The sequence below is a fragment of the Geotrypetes seraphini genome, chromosome 13 (genome assembly GCF_902459505.1).
Source record: "Geotrypetes seraphini chromosome 13, aGeoSer1.1, whole genome shotgun sequence".
Classification (NCBI taxonomy): domain Eukaryota; kingdom Metazoa; phylum Chordata; class Amphibia; order Gymnophiona; family Dermophiidae; genus Geotrypetes; species Geotrypetes seraphini.
In genome coordinates, this window is record NC_047096.1 from 74854553 (window position 1) to 74874539 (window position 19987).

General features: G+C 42.7%; 1 protein-coding gene across 1 annotated transcript in view; it reads right to left on the reverse strand.

Moving 5' to 3' along the window:
* The window catches only part of LOC117347455 (potassium voltage-gated channel subfamily H member 4-like), a 188320-nt gene that overhangs the window by 83576 nt on the left and 84757 nt on the right, over positions 1-19987 (reverse strand). Inside the window, exon 2 of the mRNA XM_033918434.1 lies at positions 3147-3380. Within this exon, the coding sequence (XP_033774325.1) occupies positions 3147-3380 (234 nt within the window). The remainder of the gene's footprint in view (positions 1-3146; positions 3381-19987) is intronic.

Here is a 19987-nt window from a genome sequence, read left to right on the forward strand (position 1 = left end):
AGTTTACCATTTCTTATTTTATTAATTAACTCTATTATTTTAAACTTGATTCATTCAGAACATCGACTCAACTTTCTTGCTTTGGTTTTGTGGCTTTTTCCATTTTATCTGTGGGAGTTTTGAGGTTTCCTTCGTTGTTGTTATCAAGGATAATTTTTTTTTTCCATTAAGGAGATCGTGCGCTTTTGTTATCTTATAGATAGATATTTGGACTCAAGATGCAGGCAATACAACTAAAATATGGCGGGTCCAGATGGCTTTTCAAAACCTGGCACTTTGTCCAGGTTTTTAAAAGCTTCCCCCGAAATTGTGTCGGGCAAGAGGGCATCTGCACATGCACAGGGGGGGCGGGATTAGGGTCAGGACTGGGGTGTAACAGGGCGGGGATGGGCAGGTCTAGGAGTCTGGATTTTACGAATGTATAATTTGGCAACCCTGCCTGAAAGGGAGGGAGGGACTGGAGCAGAGCACCCTAGTGCTCTAGAGCAGCGGTTCCCAAACTGTGAGCCGTGACTGACGTACAGGGGAGTAGCAGATGATTCTTATATTCAACATCTTTTAAAACCTTAACTTTACAAGGCACAGTTTTTGCTAAACAAAACACTTGCTATTGTGACCAGGAAGTTCTAATTTTTGACCCATCTGTCTTGAGAACTTTATTCCAGAAGCTCTGTGTGTTATTCAGATGCCCTTTGGCGGGTAGTGATTATCTTAACTCCTCCAAGTGTGCAGTATTTCACTTTATATTTTAACAGGCCTCAGCACCACCACTCCACCACACTAGTAATTTCTCATAGCGGGAAGAATTACATGTAAAATCATCACTGGCCCAGAGTACGGTACTGGAGTTCAAGAAAGGATTAGACAATTTCCTGCTGGAAAAAGGGATAGAGGGGTATAGATACTGCACAGGTCCTGGACCTGTTGGGCCGCCGCGTGAGCGGACTGCTGGGCACAATGGACCTCGGGTCTGACCCAGTGGAGGCATTGCTTATGTTCTTATGTTGGAACCTTTCTCTTTAAACCAGGGGTCTCAAAATCCCTCCTTTAGGGCCGCAATCCAGTCGGGTTTTCAGGATTTCCCCAAAGAATATGCATGAGATCAATTAGCACACAATGAAAGCAGTGCATGCAAATAGATCTCATGCATATTCATTGGGGAAATCCTGAAAACCCGACTGGACTGCGGCCCTCAGGGAGGGACTCTGAGATCCCTGCTTTAAACATACTAATTCATTCCCTAGTGATATCATGTATTGATTATTGTAACTCCCTCCACAAAGGCATAACAAAAAAAAGAACTAAGACGCCTCCAAATTGTGCAAAATACCGCAATAAAAATTATATTTAATGCTACAAAATACGATCATGTTTCCTACTACCATGGCTGGCGCTAAAAAACGCTCCACAGTTTTGTAAAAGGGGGGATAAAATAGAAATACATAGACAAAGGTTAAATTGAACCAGCAAGAAGCTGGACTCTGCAAACAATGCAACACCACAGAAACAGTGACACATGTTTCCTAAAGCAACAAATAAATAGAAAATTTTTGTTCTACCTTTGTCTTCTCTGGTTTCTGCTTTCCTCATCTTCTTGTTACTCTCTTCCTTCCATCCACTGTCTGCCATCTCTCTGCCCCTATATGCCATCTTCTCTCCTTCTATGCCCCTTCCAGAAACTGTATGCCTCCCCCTTCCATCTCTCCTTTCACCCCCATTGGTCTGGCATCTCTCTCCTCTCCTTCCCTCTCTTCTGCAATCCCTTTCTTCCCTCATTTTCCTTTTCAATTTATTTTCTGCATCCATCTAGATTACGTTCTTACTACCCTCTCATCAATTTCTTTTTTACTGTCTACCTACAGCTCACCACTTCTTTCCCTCACCCCCTCCAGTATTTCCTTAACTCAATCCTTTTCCCCCATCATGTGCCCTCCTTTTATTTATCCCCTCCTTCCATCCTCTGCCCTCTTCTCTCTCTCCCTTCTCTTCACTTCCATCATCTGCCCCTTCTCTCTTTCCCCCACTTCCATCATCTGCCCTTTTCTCTCTCCCCCCCTTCTCTCCACTTCCATCATCTGCCCTCTTCTCTCCCCCCCACTTCCATCATCTGTCCTCTTCTCTTGCTCCTTCTCTCCACTTCCATCATCTGCCCCTTCTCTCTCTTTCCCCCACTTCCATCATCTGCCCTCTACTCTCTCCCCCTTCTCTCCACTTCCATCATCTGCTCCTTCTCTCTCTTTCCCTCACTTCCATCATCTGTCCCCTTCTCTCAATCTCTACATCTACCACAGGCCCATCTTTCTCCCTCACCTTTCCAATTTTGGCAACAAGATCGGCAAGGCCCCCCCCTGCGATGGCACTCATCGGCATCGGCGCCCCCCCCTGACCCGCGACAGCACTCAAGTTCAGCCTCCTTCTCCCGACATCAGCAGAACTTCAGATCGGCAACAGGTGCTCAGTCAAAAGCTTCCCCTGACTGAACTGCCTGGGCGGAAACAGGAAGCTAAGTCAGGGGAAGCTTTTGACTGAGCACCTGTTGCCGATCTGAAGTTCTGCTGATGCCGGGAGAAGGAGGCCGAACTTGAGTGCTGTCGCGGGGCAGGGGGGCGCCGATGCCGCTGAGTGCCTTCGCAGCCCAGGAATTTTCCAGTCCTGTCCGGTTGTGCACCCCCCTTAAGGCTGCACCCGGGGCGGACCGTCCCCCCCCCGCCACTAGTTAGGGCGCTGGTTTTTGACCAGAGGGCCGCAGTGTGAGCGGACTGCTGGGCATGATGGACCACAGGTCTGACCCAGCAGCAGCAATTCTTATGTTCTTAAAATCTGTAGGTTTATCAGCTCAGTCTGACCATGCTCATTTTAAAAAAATACTGCATTTGTGGTAGTCCTTAGAAACCAAAAAGAGGTTGGACAGAATTGATTAGCGTCATTCTAATAAATTTTGCAGCTTTCTTTTGGGATGTTTGGAAACTGATTTGGATTTTTTTTTTTTCAATAGGTCTCCGAAGAATCCACATCTCTACTATCAAACTGAAGCCAGGCAGTAATTCACTTTGAACACGTTTGGCCTGAAGCTATTCTTTCATCTGTTGCAGATGCAGAACAAGCCATAGAGGAACCACAAATGGCTTGCAAGGCTTTTGACTCACCGTCCTTTTTGTAAAAGCACACCTCTGCCTGGTACTCCTGCTTCCCATCCAGGACCTTCTCGATGCGTTGTAGGACTGCGTCACTGGTCTCAGCACCATACAAGAACCGACAGGTGCAGTTCTTCTGCATGACCTCTGTCCGTCCAAAGCCCGTAAGGTCGCAGAAGCCATCTGAGCAGTACACGATGGGGAAGCCACGGTGGACTTGGGCATTTGCCAACAGGAAATTGCTATCTAGAAAAATCACAAGAGGAAACAAAAGGCTCATTTTTTGATTTAAAAATTTTCTATAAAGTAAAAGCCAACTGTGTTGAGGATAATTATTTTTGATTTATACTAGCATTTCTCACCCAAATGGGGATCCCAACCAATATATAGGTGGGTTTTTTTTTAAAAAATCTTTATTGATTTTATTAAGCATATAAAAAGTGTAACACATACATTCAAAAATTCAATAAACAGCATTTACATACTTGCAAATTACTGAAATAATTTACCCCTCCCTCCTCCCTTCCTGGATGCACGTGGAACTAAGATCAAATCTGGTAGGTGAATATTAATCATTAAGGTATTTAACAAATGACTCCAATGGACTCCAAATTTCTTTAAAATTCCTGATTTTCCCAGATTGCTCCGCTAACATTCTTTCACAACGGTAATATAAACAAATTGTTTCCCACCAAAAAGTAAAATTCAGTCTATCCCAATTTTTCCAATATCTGGTGATCAGTTTGATTATTTTAAAACCAAATTAGGATTTAGGATTTTATTAGGATTTGATATACCGCTTATCAAGGTTATCTAAGCGGTTTTTACAATCAGGTACTCAAGCATTTTCCCTCTCTGTCCCGGTGGGCTCATAATCTATCTAACGTACCTGGGGCTATGGAGGACTGAGTGACTTGCCCAGGGTCACAAGGAGCAGCACTAGGGCCGCATTTCGAATTCAAATGTAAATCGTGATTGTGCGATTAGAGGTATGTCACTTATTTTTTTTTTCCCCCGCAGCATCTCCTTGTGACTCTTGGCGAGTCACTGTCAAGTGGGAAAAATCTAAGGGCTCCCTTTAGATAGCTATGGTAGCGTTTCTACCATGGGTCAGCGAGGTAAATGCTCTGAAGCTGATAGAATTCCTTTGAGTGTCGGCCCGTTGTAGAACCCTCAACCATAGCTTTGTAAAAGCCAGCATAAATGGAATAACATATCTTTAATCACATGATTACAAATAAGGTTACAAATTATTCAGAATATTGCAATTAAATTAATACATAAGGCAAAAAAATTTGACCATGTTACACCTCTAATGATTGATTCACATTGGCTTCCAATTAGCCATCGAATCACCTTCAAAATACTTCTTCTAGTTTTCAAAGCCCTAACTTATAAGGAACCACAGTTTATTACACGGATGCTTATTCTGTACAACGCAGCTAGAACCCTTCGATCATCCTCCAATAATTTATTAAGTTTCAAGTTTATTTACATTTGATGGATCGCTTATTACAATATCTAAGCGATGTACAAATTAAAAACCAACAGATTTTGGTAATACATTTAATATGGTGGGACAAGACATTAGACAGAGGATTTGGACATACATGAATGAGTAGGTAAGAGGGGAAAAAGTTACAATTGTAATATTTAGTGAAATTACATAAAACGGGAAGCACATTAGGTAAAAATGGAATAGATATGTAAAAAATTTTAGTTGATTATTATAAGAATGCAGGAAATTGGAATATGTTTATCATAAATCAAATGCATCTTGAAATAAATATGTTTTAAAATTTTTTTTAAAAGAAGTGATGTCTTTTTCAAGTTTTATAAAATTTGGAAGGGCATTCCACAAGGAAGGTGCCACTACTGAGAACATATCATTTCGTCTTGTGCCGATAACCCTCAAAGACGGGATTGAAAGCAGATTCAATGAAGACGATCGTAGAGAGCGAGAAGAATTATAAGGGATAATCATTTTTGATATGAATAGAGGCTCATTAAAGATTAATGTTTTATAAACCAAAAATATAACTTTAAAGGTGATTCGATGAGAGATAGGGAGCCAGTGTGATTTAATAAAAAATGGGGTTACATGATCATATTTTTTTGCTTTATGAATTAGTTTGATTGCGGTGTTTTGGATTATTTGAAGCCGTCTCCATTTTTGAAAATAATCAGAACCAGAAGACAGGATATGTTCTCTGTCACAGCACCTCTTCTATGGAACTCCATTCCTCAATTTATTAGAAATGATAAAGACTTTGTCTCTTTTAAAAAATTCCTAAAAACTTATCTCTTCAAAGATGCTTTTAATCTATGATTTTCTTAACCAAAATTTCCTTTTAACTTGCTATTTTAAAGTCCTATTTCCCTTATGTTATTTTCCTTTATATGCTCCTTAACTCTTGAAAAGAAACTGTAACTTCTCCCTTTTTTCCTTCCCTATTCGTATATTGTCTTTTTTTTTGTTTGTTATTTATTTATTATTGTATTACTTGTTATATTTTAAATTTCTATTGTACATCGCTTAGGAAATTAAATAGGCGATTTGTCAAAAATTAATAAAACTTGAAACTTAATAGTGATTACAAATTTTAGTCGAAATGTAGCCCTAAAAAAAATTAAAGGATAAAAAAGTAATGGAAGCATAAAAAAATGCAAAATACAGATTGAAAAATTACAAATTAAAGAATCTAAAACAGCATGCAGAATAGCTATAAACAACCTTACAGTTTTCAAAGTCTACTTCAGAAAAGCAAGCCTAATAAAAATGCCTTTGGAGTAGCTGATCTAGAAGCACGTGTCTTGTACCTAGACTGCAAAGAGGCTATCCAAGGTAAAAACACGCGCGAAGACAAAAACGCTAAGACAAATGCGCGCAGGACGTCAGTGCTCCGGATTAAAGGGTAACTTTAAAGCGCTCTGAGGGTGGTGTGGGGGGGGATCCCCCCAATTTTACTTAGAAGTGTTGGTGCTGCCGTTGGGGAGTTTGGGGGAGGAAACCCCCCATTAGAGAGGAAAGTGTAATTTTTCCCAGTGTTTTAGTGAAAAATTGCAGTTTCCTTTGTAAGTGGGGGAATTCCCCCCACCCCCAACGGCAGCGGCAACATCAAACATCAAATAACAGTGTTGGTGATGGGACTAAAGCACGCCGGACAACCGCGTGCACACAAAAACGCTAATGCGCGCAGGACGTCAGCATGCCGGAATAAAAGGTAACTTTAAAATGCTGCAAGGGGGGTGTGTGTGTGGGGGTGTGTGGGGAAATCCCCCCACTTTACTTAGAAGTGTTGCTGCTGCCATTGGGAATGGGGGTGGAGGTAACCCCCTCCCCCTTACAGGGGAAACTGTAATTTTTCACTAAAACACTGGGAAAAATGACACTTTCCTCTCTAATGGTGGGGTGGGGGTTCCTCCCCCAAACCCCACTAATGGCAGCGCCAACACTTCTAAGTAAAATCAGGGGGGTTCCCCCCACGCCTCCCTTTGGAGCACTTTAAAGTTACCTTTTAATCCTTTAAAGTTATCTTCTAATCCTGTGTGCATTTGTCTTAGCGATTTTATCCTCGTGCGCTTTCATCTATGAACCATTTACATCAGTGTTTTTCAACCTTTTTACACCTATGGACCGGCAGAAATAAAATAATTATTCTGTGGACCGGCATCGGTCCGTGGACCGGCGGTTGAAGAACACGGGGCTAAGTCGTGGGCCAGACCCCGCCCATCTCTACCCAATGTCCACCCCAGATCCCGCCCCCCCTAATAGTACTAATTGCACCTTGCACGTCCCGTGCCTCATCTGAAAGCCTTCCCTCTGACATTGCAACGTCAGAGAGAAGGCTTCCGGTTCAGGCGCAGGACACGCGTAGGAGCCACTGCCCGTGGCTTTGTGCACTGAATCAGTTGAGAAGAGGGAGCTAGCTCGAAGATAGCGCCGCATCGATTGCACCGTGGACCGGCGGTTGAAGAACACTGTTTTGGGCCTGATGCATGTGCTGGCCCTGTGGACCGGCAGGAAATTTATGTGGACCGACACAGGTCCATGGACTGGTGGTTGAAGAACACTGATTTATATTACCACACTGGGTGAACAGAAGTAGGGAAAGACAACGGTTGAGCTGAGATCCTATTGCAAGGTTTCCTGACCTTTGCAATTCTCTATTCTAATTCACACAGTGATAAGTGCTTTTGGTCATTCACAAGTACAGTAGCAGCAAAAGCACTGTCCAGGCAGAATACGGCTGCAAAGGGATGAATCAAAACACATATGAAATATTTCTGTGTGGCATATGAGAGTCTCCTCTGTAATAATCCACGGTATCCTCCCTAAAGGGCAGTGAAAAGCCCTGCTAATATTAGAGATTGCCGTGTTGTCATGGAAACTTAAATTACCAAAATAAAGCAAAGGAACTTAGAGGCTACACAGAGGAGCCTATCTCATGAAGTAATTACTATGGGGAAAAAGCCTTCTTAATACCACAGCTTGAAGAAAACTTAAGGCTCTTTCACTTTGACATAAAAGTTCAGAGCAGCTAAATGAGATTCCAATATAATGAGATTTGTGATTAAGAACAACTAACTTGCTGTTAATACAGGGTGCCCACGAAAACACTCCTTGAATTATTGGAATATTATTTCACCTTTGGGGCTACAGTTACATCAACTCATAAAGTTTCATACAGTATCTGTTGATTCTATATACTCGACGTGCATCCCACCTGTTACTCGGCAAACATCGAGCTCGGATCAGACTCTCCGAAGCCTATCCGGCGAGATCACGTTTATAGGTTCAGTGATGCGTTCCTGCAGATCATCCATAGCTGCGGGTAGTGGAGGTACGTACACTCTGTCTTTCACGTGCCCCCAAAGGAAAAAGACACAGACAGTAATGTCCAGTGATCTCGGGGGGCCACTTGAGGAACGCCTGGCCATTTTGTCACGTTGCATTGTCTGAAGGTTGTAACTTTTGCACCAATTGCAGCTCAAGTTTCAAGTTTCATTATCATTTGATGAATCGCTTATACAAATTTTCTAAGCGATGTACAATTTAAAAGCCACTAGATAGTAGTCTCACATACAATTGGTCATCCAATAACATACAAATTAAATAAATCAACTAACATTTTTGCAGTCATAATACGGACAAACATGATTAAAGAAGGAAAGGGGGGGGAAGTTACATATTCATTCTATATTGGAAATTACATAAAAGGAAGAAAACGATAGGGAGGGAAGGGGGGTTAATGAATTTGATATCCATAACAAAAATGAAAAGGGTCAAGATAAAACATGTTAAACATCAAAAGCGTCTTGAAACAGAAAAGTTTTTAATAATCTTTTAAAAGATGAGAGATCTTTTTCATTTCTAATATAATGAGGGAGTGAATTCCACAATTTAGGAGCCATAACAGAAAACATATCATTTCTTCGTGTACCAATGATTTTCAAAGACGGTATTGTTAGTAAATTTGAAGAAGATGATCGTAAAGAACGCGGGGCATTGTATGGAATAATCATTCTTGTCATAAATTGTGGTTCGTTACAGATTAGTACTTTGAATACTAAAAATAGGATCTTAAAGTTAATTCGGTGGGAAATAGGAAGCCAGTGTGATTTAATCATTAGTGGAGTGACATGATCATATTTTTTCGCTTTATGAATAAGTTTTATTGCCGTATTTTGAATTATCTGAAGCCGTCTTTTTTCTTTCTGTGTTACATTGATTAGAAGAGAGTTGCAGTAATCGATTTTAGATATGATCATTGAATGTATTAATATATTAACAGATTTAGGGTCTAAAAATGTAGAAATTGAGCGAATCAGACGTAATTTATGGAAACAAGATTTAACTATTTGACTGATGTGATTATGGAATGATAAGTCATAAGGGTGAAAGTGCACGCGATTGTGTAAGATTGTTTATTAGGAAGCCATGTTGCTTTATCCTTTGATACTGTTTTGTTTGGAATGTCTATGAGGAGAAAAAGTCAACTATCATCACATAACAACAAACTTTTAATGATAATGACGGGAGTTGCTATTAAGCATATTTTGAATAATTGGAAGAATTATACCAATCTTAATTATACATTTTGGTGGAATTCCTTGTGTCATATTTTTAAGATGGAGAGAGTAATTGCTTTGCAGAAAGGTAATTATAATAATGTTATAAAGATTTGGGGGCCATTGGTTAAATATTGTAATGAATAGGCATTGTTTTCCTTTGATGAAATTTTAGTTATATAAAGGGGGAGGGAGGGTGGTGGGGGTATGTAATGTTTCATGATAAGGTGGGGAGGGGGGAGAGGGGTTATTTATTTATTTATGTATTCATGATATTAATGAAAGATATACAAGTGATGTATGATTGTTCTTATGTTGTATTTTTGTGCACTTGTATATGATTTAAAATGAATAAAAAATGTTTAAAAAAAAAAAAAAAAAGATCTTGCAAACTGTGTTTTTTGGGACTTGTATTTGCTATCATCTTATTTATAAACATATTCCAATAAGTTTTGATTTTGTAACCATTTAAAATCAAGGAGTGTTTTTGGGCACCCTGTATTAGAATATTCTTTATTAGAGAGGTCTTCCATGAGATTCCAGAATTCTAATAATAAAAGGGATTCTAGATATTTGCTTTTTAGCACAAAAGTTCCAACATACTTTCCAATTTAATGTATCAGAAAACATACATGCACTTACTTCTAGGGTGGACAGGATGAAAAGGAGGTTCATAGACAGTAACGCGGAAGACAAAGGCGCGCGCCGACAACTGAGCGCAAGATGGAGGCGCGCGCCGAAGAAAAAGACTGTTTTTAGGGGCTGCGACGGGGGGTTTTGTTGGGGAGCCCCCCACTTTACTTAATACATATCGCGGCGGCGTTGTGGGGGGTTTGGGGGATTGTAACCCCCCACATTTTAGTGAAAACGTAACTTTTTCCCTAAAAACAGGGAAAAAGTTAAGTTTTCAGTAAAATGTGGGGGGTTACAACCCCCCAAACTCCCCACAATGCCCCCACAACGCGGCGCGATCTGTATTAAGTAAAGTGGGGAGTTCCCCCCCACCCCCCCCGTCGTAGCCCCTACAAACAGTCTTTTTCTTTGGCGTGCACCTCCGCACTGCGCTCAGTTGTCTGCTCGTGCCTTTGTCCCGGCGCGCTTTTGACCTGACACCTGAAAAGGATTTGGATGACAAGATGCGGGGTGAATCTGAATATCTTCCAGTGAGTAACAAAGTGAAAATTAGCACGCGCTATTACGTACATTAAACCGCTAACGTAAAGGAGCCCTTAATCTAATCTAATCTATTTTTGCATCACTCATACCTAGGTAGGCTCAAGGCGACTTAAAGAGGGGGGTGAGGAAGGAGAAGGGGGAGGAAGGGTGGCATTTACAGGGGTAGGCTAAAAGAAATGTACCTCCCAAAGAGACTATTTCAGGTCTCATTACAAGAAACAATTTCCTACGTTCCTAAGTCTGTTTAGCTACATCAGGGTATATATCAACTTTTTTTATTGCATTTGTCTTGTTCAAAGACTAACGAAACTAATAGCGTCGTTCTTTCAGATAATTCAGAAAGAAGGGACGGAGTCTGGAGTTGGCAGTGGAAAAGAAGCGTACAGATAAGAGGAGCTTGCCCGATGAGCGGAGATTGGGGAGGGGGGGGAGGATAGGGGGAGATGAGCAAGGAGAGATATCGGGGGGCTTCAGAGCGAATGCATTTGTAGGTCAGCAAGAGGAGTTTAAGCTGTATTCAGAAATGGACGGGGAGCCCATGAAGTGACTTGAGGAGAGGAGTAATGTGAGAATAGCGGCTCTCACGCACAAACATATTGTAATGTAAGCATGACAAATCGGAACTCGCTGACTTTATATTATATATGTTAACCATAACAGATTGTAAACCATTTGACTATATATTATGCATGTTAATTTGTAACCCATTCTGAGCTCACTGGGGATAATGAGAAAGAAAATGAAATAAATATTATCCTGTACTTGGTTCACTTCAAATCATATTTTACCACATACAGTAAACCAGAGGGTAGGAAAAGCCTGAGTAATATACGGGAGTGATATAGAAAAATCACATGATCCGTCGAAACTCCCTATTTCAGTCATTGGCATTAAAAAATAAACCTCTACTCGTTAATTTTAATCTTAATATGTCTCTCAATGTCTACTTAAATCTTTACTTAGAATGCTCCAATATATTTCTTGAAATCTTGCTCAAAACCAACTGGTTTCAAAAACACCGAAGATTCAATTGCAGCATAGAACTTGCATATCAACCCAATTTTAGAAAGGTTCTTCACAATCTCACCCCCCCCCACATAATAAATGTTTTACATTTAGAACGATTCAAAAGATCATGCCTAATGTTATATTCACTCCGTTCCTCCGACGCTACCAGCGTTTCCCTGCGTCAGGGAGAATTAACTTCTCACACAGGATCCCTTGGGAAAAAAACAATGAACATTTGCTACGATATTCAACCCGGCACAAAAGACACCAGTTACAAAATTACTCTCTGTTTTCTTAACTCGAATTAGCACAACCTCATGTGCAATAAAGAGCATGAACCGGTTAACACATTAGAAAATGAGGGATTGTATGTTATTTCTAGAAGAAACGCGGGGTCGATGTGGAAATCATGGCTCGAAACGGTTGCTGCAAAAAGCACAGACTTCTTTTGGCAAAAACATAGCAGATATACACGCTTCTGCCTCCCTCCCAGGAGAAGCTTACTGCAAAACAGATCACACAGTCACTGATAAGTCATCTTAGAACAGCTGTTACCCAGATGTTGATATTTTCAGAATAGCTTGAAAATGTATTAATATTCCAGTGGTGGGTCTTGATAGGTCCCTGAGGTCTTCTCTTCTGCACGTTACAAATTGATTTATAGGTTGTCATCTTCTAAAGGGACCCAGAATGACTTACAACCTAGCAAAAACAATGCACACATCATGTAAATACAGTACATTTTCTTTTCCCTCTTTCCAGATTGACTGATGGTGCCAGGTCCAGCTAAAGGCAATGTGGCACCCTGAGTCAATTTTTGTATCCGCACCCCCATACCGCCACCCAGGATCCAGTAGCTCCCCTTCCATCTCAAGTCTCTCCACACCCCATTACTGGTGCCAAAATCTCGAATCCCAGTCTGGCATCTTTCCCTCTTCACTCACAGAGGGGTGGGAAGATAGAGGGAGAGATGCTGGACTGGGATTTTGGCGCCCTTTATCATCAGTGCCCTGTGCCAGGGCTTCACTTGGTCCATAGTTTGAGCTAGCACTGCATAGTGCCTCTTCCTTACCCTTTAAGTCCTGCAATTGTGCAGTTCTAAAGAAGATGCGTATCAAACACTGTTCTATAAACAGCCCAAATTTGGACGTGAGGATTTACAGCAACTAAAACCTGGTGTAAATCCTCACGTAAATTAGGCCTCTCTTTGCAGAGGGATCCCTTGCCATCAGCTGATCGCAGCAAGGGAATCTCCAATCAGCTCAGCCGAATGAGGGGGGGGGGGAATACCCCTTCTGCAATTAGCTGAGCCAGCGGCGGCAGCAGCAGAGAACCCCCCCCCAACACCCACATCTGCGTGGCAGAAGGAATGCCCACTCCCCCTGACCCACCTGCCCACATCCAATCAGCAGGAGGGTTTCCCACTCCCTCCTGCTGCCAGGCTCCATTGATCCCCCCCAAACCCAGACATGCCTCAACACCACCCAGACACCCCCTTACACATCCAATCTGCAGGAGAGATTCGCTCTCTTCTGCCACTGGGCCCCATTGATCCCCTGAACTCCCAACACTCCCCAGCACCCGCTGATATTCTCCCACACCCCCTGACACTCCCCCAAACTCCCCACACCCTGACTTCTCACCCGACACCCCTTGAACCTTTCCTGTACTTTTAGAAGATAGCTGGCAAGAGGGATGCCCACTCCCTCCTGCCGGCAAGCCCGCTTCTTTCAAAATGGCAGGCTTTTCCCCTTCTCGGTGCATCCTGGGATGCTCCAGGGAGGGACCTAAGGACCTGATTGGTTCCGATACCTAAAGCCCCTCCCATTGGAAGGGCCTTAGGCATGGGCCAATCAGGGCCTTAGGCCTCCTTCCTGGTGCATCCTGGGATGCCCTGGGAGTGACCTAAGACTCTGATTGGTTCAGATACCTAAGGACACTGCTCCTTGTGACCCTGGACAAGTCACTTAAACCCCCATTGCCCCAGGTACATTAAATAGATTTTGAGTCCACTAGGACAGACAGGGAAAAATGCTTGAGCATTTGAATAAATTCATGTAAACTGAGCTCCCCTGGGAGAATGGTATAGGATAAATAAATACAACAGGAGATAGCCAGCTATCTCCCACTGAATATTAGTGGTTAGACAGCTTAGCGCTATTTAGTCGGCCAGAAGCTGTTTTCGGCCGGCTAAATAGTGCCGAGTATCACCAGAATATATTTATTTTTTGACCCGAGACCCAGAAATCTAATGTCTGTGCATTTTCTTTTAGCAAGACTTGAGAGCTGTTATTTTGCTGAGGTAAGAAGTTGTATATATTCCTCTGGGCGCTACAGCGAAAGAAAATTAATAACATAGCATAAAAGGGTAGCAGGAACGACCTACTTCAGAATGCAGGGGGAGTTAGAATAGAAAAGAGGGAAGTGACATCACTGACAGTGTGAAGTATCACTCCAAGCCCCACCATGAGCCAAGGCATCAAATTTGAAGTCAGGAGTAGAGAATGACACGGTGACAAAATTCATCACCGTTCCCGTCCCCGCGGATAACCGCGGGAAATAATCCCATGTCATTTTCTAGTGTCTATTTCAACCTCGGTCCTTCTACACCGGCATTCTTCAAAGCAAAGCTTGCGGATCAGTGGTTGCGCCCAATTATACTCTGATTCTTCCCTCTCTGCTTAAAAAATGACATGAAGATGGTTTCCCGCGGTTATCCGCGGGGACGGGAACGGTGATGAATTTTGTCACCGTGTCATTCTCTAGTCAGGAGCTGCTAAGCATGAAAAACCACTGTCCAAGGGACCCTCCTGCACAGAAATAACAGAAAAAGGATGGGGGACACCAGTGCCTTGAAAATGGGACATAGAGAGGAACTATGGGACATGTAGAAATGCACAAATCAATACATTTGAAGAAGCTGCTAGAGCGTATGAGCCAGAAAGGGATAAGGCAGTGGTATACTTTAAAGACGCACCTAAATTCTTTTCATGGGATTCTTGCCCAGAAATAGCTAAGAAGAAAAAAATTTAAATTGAATCAGGTTGGGCAGACTGGATGGACCATTCGGGTCTTTATCTGCCGTCATCTACTATGTTAATTCTTAGATCAATTAATTAAATCTGGGTTAATCAGGCTGTTAATCCCTGTTCTTTACATGGATTATTGCAGAATATTAAGTGTTGTATCTAAGTTAAAATGTTATTATTTAATGTTACACTTATAAGTTTTAAAAATGAATAAAGATTTAAAAAAAAAAAGTTAAAGTAAAAAGAAAAAATATAGTTTGAGTATAGTCAGTGTAGGGGGAAAAAAGAACCAACGATAGCTCGCAATAGGTAGTTCTGCCAAAGACAAGCTCTTAAAAGTCAAACAGCCGCGAGCACTTGAGGTTTCTGAATCCCCAGCAGAGTCATGATCATGCATAGATGAACAATGCAACGCATGCAATTCATGGTTTATAAATGAAATTTTGCATCAGAGAAAAGTAAATGTGAATTAGAAAATAGAAAAAGAAAAATACGGGGAAAGTACTTCTCTAATTCATCAAATCTTTTTTTTTTTTTTCGTTCAAATCTGTTTATTGGATTTATAGGTCAGTGAGCAACAATAGAAGTTTGAGGGACATACTGTATTCTTCGTACCGGACCACAGCAAGACTACAGCGAAGAACAGGAAAAAGCTACTGGCGTTTCGTCCTAAGCTGAAAGAAATGAACGCTCGCTATGGCAAATCATTTTATATAAGAAAAGTTGCTGTATAGTAGGAGCATATAACTCATTAGTATCTAATATAGTAAAATGCTAGGCCGCGCATGCGCACTCAAAAGTCATGTTCCCTGATCCGTCGCGACGACACGAGTGCGCATGCGCGCCAGACAAGCTTCCCTGTTCTCCACCTCACAATACAGAAGTTTCTTTACACGCTGACGATCGCCTCCACAAGCCGGGACTGGGGTACAAAGAGCGCCTCCTCCCCCTCCCCCGGGACGAACCAAAAAACTGACCCCGCCGCCCGGGACCCGAGTCCTTTGTCACCCCACCCTTCCCTTCCCGCGGACCCGACTACGAACCTTGCGATTCCAGCGTGTGCAGCAGTCTTCACACGCTGCTTCGGGCCCTTCTACTGCCCTGATTTGCTCTGCCGCATCTCTGATGATGTCATCAGGGACTAGGCAGAGTAAATCAGGGCAGTAGAAGGGCTCGAAGCAGCATGTGAAGACTGCTGCACATGCTGCTGGAATCACCAGCTTTGTAGTCGGGACCGCGGGAAGGGAAAGGGGGTAGAGGAAACGCTAATGCTGCTGCACAGGGCACCCATTAATGTAACGGCCTTGCTTTCGGGCGGAGGTAGGGAGTCAGAAGGGGGTCACGCAGAGACAGTCAGACATGGAACAACAGATAAATACAGGTAGGCCAGGGAGAAAGACAGAGAGACATACAGAAAGAAAGACAGGGGGCCAGGGAGAGAGACAGACATAAAGAAAGACAAACAGACAGGGGGCCAGAGAGGCAACAGATAAATACAGGTAGGCAGGAGGGCCTGGGAAAAAGACAGAGAGACATACAGAAAGAAAGACAGGGGGCCAGGGAGACAGATAGGATAAACACAGACAGACAGCAGAGGAAGAGAGAAAGAAACCTCCCCCTCCCCAGACAAACACTAGCCAAGGATAGAGAGAGAGAAAGAATGACAGACAGGGGGCCAGAGAGACAGACAGAAAGAAAGACAGACAGACATCTATTCTAGCACCCGTTAATTTAACGGGCTTAAAGACTAGTTCTAGTATAATCCGAGAGTTAGTGGCATAATTCTATTGATACACACTTCTACTTATGATTTCTATGGCACTACTGGATGCATATATTATCCTCATGCTACAAAAGCGCTAAAAATTGTGCATGCAATTTGGCCTTGTCTCCAAACCGCGCATACAATTTAATTGAATAGCAAGGTAATTATCACTAAAAATCGGCTTCTTAACAAGCAATTAATGATGCTAATTAAAATTAATGACACGTTATGGGCTAGATTCTGCAAATGGCGCCGTGATTGACAGCCACTTTCGAAAGCGGTGCCGGCCGCAACGTTGCCGTTTGCAGAATCGCATCTTACATCTAAACGTAGGTGCCGGGAATGTAGACCAGGGTTTTTAAGGCCTACATTGCAGAGGCGCCAAGGTCGCTTCCGGTCCAAAACCATGTGTACTGGTGTCAGCTTGGACTCTGCCCTTTCAACGGGGAAGCAGATTCGTAAGGTGATCCAGTGCGGTTATGCTCACTTATAAATTTTGCATAGGCTGAAATCGATGCTGTCTCCACATGGTTTTCGATCTGTGGTTGAGGCTTTGGTTGTGTCCCATTTGGATTACTGTACTATGTTGTATATTGGTTTGACTATGATGAAGATTAAATCCTTGCAGCTCTCCATGAATTTTGCAGCAAGATTAATAACGGGTTTCTCAAAAACACGTCCTATCACTCTGATCTTGAAAATCTTTGCACTGGCTCCCGGTCCAACCGAGCATTGCCGCTAAACCCGCGCTACGCGGCTAGAACTCACGCCAGCTCAATGCTGGTGTTAGCATCTAGCACACAGGGCAATTCAGCGAGAGCTAAATGTGCGCTCAAACCGCTATCGCATCTTAGTAAAAGGAGCCGAAAGAGCTTTCTCATGTACGCCAGTATGTTTCCTGAATCTTTAGGTTATTAGCGCAGGGAGCTGCGCTGAATGCTCTGCGTTACTCCCAACGCTCATAGGAACTTTGGGAGCGTCGGGAGCAGCGCGGAGCATTCAGCGCAGCTCCCTGCGCTAAAAAACGCTATCACGGTTTAATAAAAAAGGGGGAGGGGTAAATTTGCAGATTACATAAGTCTATGTTGAAAACTCATTTTTTTTCCAATTTGGCATTTAATTTGAGGTAATTTTTAGATTGTCAGTGAACATGAGAAAACTGCATTTACAAGACCACAACAAAAAGGTTTTTCCTATTGATAATGGCCTTGTTTTCTTTGTTAGCTGATTTTATTGTGTTTTGTAAACTGTATTAATCCGTTGCAAATTGCAGGATGCCAAATTTGAATAAACATAAACTATTCAAAGTAGTTAAAACACATGTGGACTGTGAAAAATTGCAGAAAGGCCTTAGGAAATTGGGAAACTAGGCATCCAAATGACAGATGAACTTTAATACGGAGAAAGGCAAAGAGATGCACATTGGGATGAATAATTCAAATCATAGTTTCTGGACGCTAGACCTTAGGAGTTAGCACCCAAGAAAAAGATGTCGGATCACCGTAGACAATATGTTGAAATCTTCCCTCCAATGTGTGGCGGTGGCCAAAAAAGCAAACAGGATGCCAGGAATTATTAGGAAAGGGGTGGTTAATAAGACAGAGCCTCTGTATATAATAATAATGCCTCTGTATCACTTCACCTTGAATATTGTGTTCAGTTCTGGTGACCATATCTCACAAAAGATGACGCTGAATTAGAAAAGGTTCAAAGAAGAATGCCCCAAATGATAGAGAATGGAACTCCTCTCGTATGAGGAAAGGCTAAAGAAGATAGGGCTCTTCAGCTCGGAAAAAAGATGGCTGAGGGGGGCTAGGATTGAGATCTCCAAATTTAGAATGGGTAAAAGTTAATTACAACGGCAAGCAGACACTCAGTTAAGTTACATGGAAATACCTTTAAAACAAATAGGAGGAAATATTTTTTTTTTTACTGAACGAATAGTTAAGCTCTGGAACTCATCGACAGAGAATGTCATAACAGCGATTAGCCTAGCTAGGTGTAAAAAAATGTTTGGACACATTCCCGGAGAAAAAGTCCATAGTCTACGGATACAGAAAAGGGGAAAGCCACTGCTTGCCCTAGGATTGGTAGCGTGGCATATTGCTCTTATCTGAGTTTCTGCCAGGTACTTGTGACCTGGATGGGCCACGGTTGGAAACAATACAGTATACTGGGCAGATGGATTATTGGTCTGACCCAATATGGCTATTCTTATGTTCGTATGTGTTTTGGAGATGATCCCTCATTTCTGAAAGTATAACATTCTGGCATTTAGACTGAAAGATTCTACACAAAGCCTCACCTCATCCAAGGTGACAATAACATTAACATAGTCACATAGTAACATAGTAGATGACGGCAGATAAAGACCCGAATGGTCCATCCAGTCTGCCCAACCTGATTCAATTTAAATTTTTTATTTTTTTCTTCTTAGCTATTTCTGGGCAAGAATCCAAAGCTTTACCCGGTGCTGTGCTTGGGTTCCAACTGCCGAAATCTCTGTTAAGACTTACTCCAGCCCATCTACACCCTCCCAGCCATTGAAACCCTCCCCAGCCCATCCTCCACCAAACAGCCATACACAGACACAGACCGTGCAAGTCTGCCCAGAACTGGCCTTAGTTCAATTTTTAATCTTATTTTCTGATTCTAGATCCTTTGTGTTCATCCCACGCTTCTTTGAACTCAGTCACAGTTTTACTCTCCACCACCTCTCTCGGGAGCGCATTCCAGGCATCCAACACCCTCTCCGTAAAGTAGAATTTCCTAACATTGCCCCTGAATCTACCACCCCTCAACCTCAAATTATGTCCTCTGGTTTTACCATTTTCCTTTCTCTGGAAAAGATTTTGTTCTACGTTAATACCCTTCAAGCATTTGAACGTCTGAATCATATCTCCCCTGTCTCTCCTTTCCTCTAGGGCATACATATTCAGGGCTTCCAGTCTCTCCTCATACGTCTTCTGGCGCAAGCCTCCTATCATTTTCGTCGCCCTCCTCTGGACCGCCTCAAGTCTTCTTACGTCTTTGCGTCTTTCATTGAACCTGTATATGTCAGTGAGAATCAGTGGTAATGGGTGCATTTTCTAATACACTCTTAAAAGTTTATGATCCCATTCCTGCTGCACTCCAAATCCACCAATTAAAAAAAGCACCGGCTTTCATTCACAAGCTGCATATAAAGTTATTCCAATGCCTCCGAATTTTTAAAAGTTTGCATGTATTTTTTTAGCCAGGGAAAGTAGTCACACATATTATATGTTTGGGTACTTTTCCTGGTGTAATTTTCAAGTGAAATCATGTGCCTGCTTTTAATATGAAAATCATGCAAAGTCTGCAGAGTGAAAAGGACACAAGTGCACCTGCTCCCTGCTGCATAGATTTCCAGGGCTAATGACTCAATAAGCGCATTTTATAAAATCTGTGCATTCGTGTGTCCAACCAACTTTCTCGAGCCATAGCACATTAAAGATAGTGGCTGTGGCTCGAGGCACCTGGAAATGTGCGGATATTGTCGTGATGACAGCAGGCACAGGCGTGACATCATGTCGATGTCCGCATGTGTGTGAAAGCCCCTCCAGGCGGGCCCTGAGACGCCACTGGGGGGGGGGGGGTACCAGAAGGGAAGAGGGCCCGAGGGAAGGATAGGAGCTGGCGCCCTCTTATTGCTTACAGGACGCGCCTCTCGCCATGACAGGCATGTCCTGCAGGCAGTCAGCTGGCACCTCTCCTCCCCAGTGTACCACGGCACACCTGAAATCTCAGGAGGCACCCATCCCCCACCTTGCCCACAGGGCTGG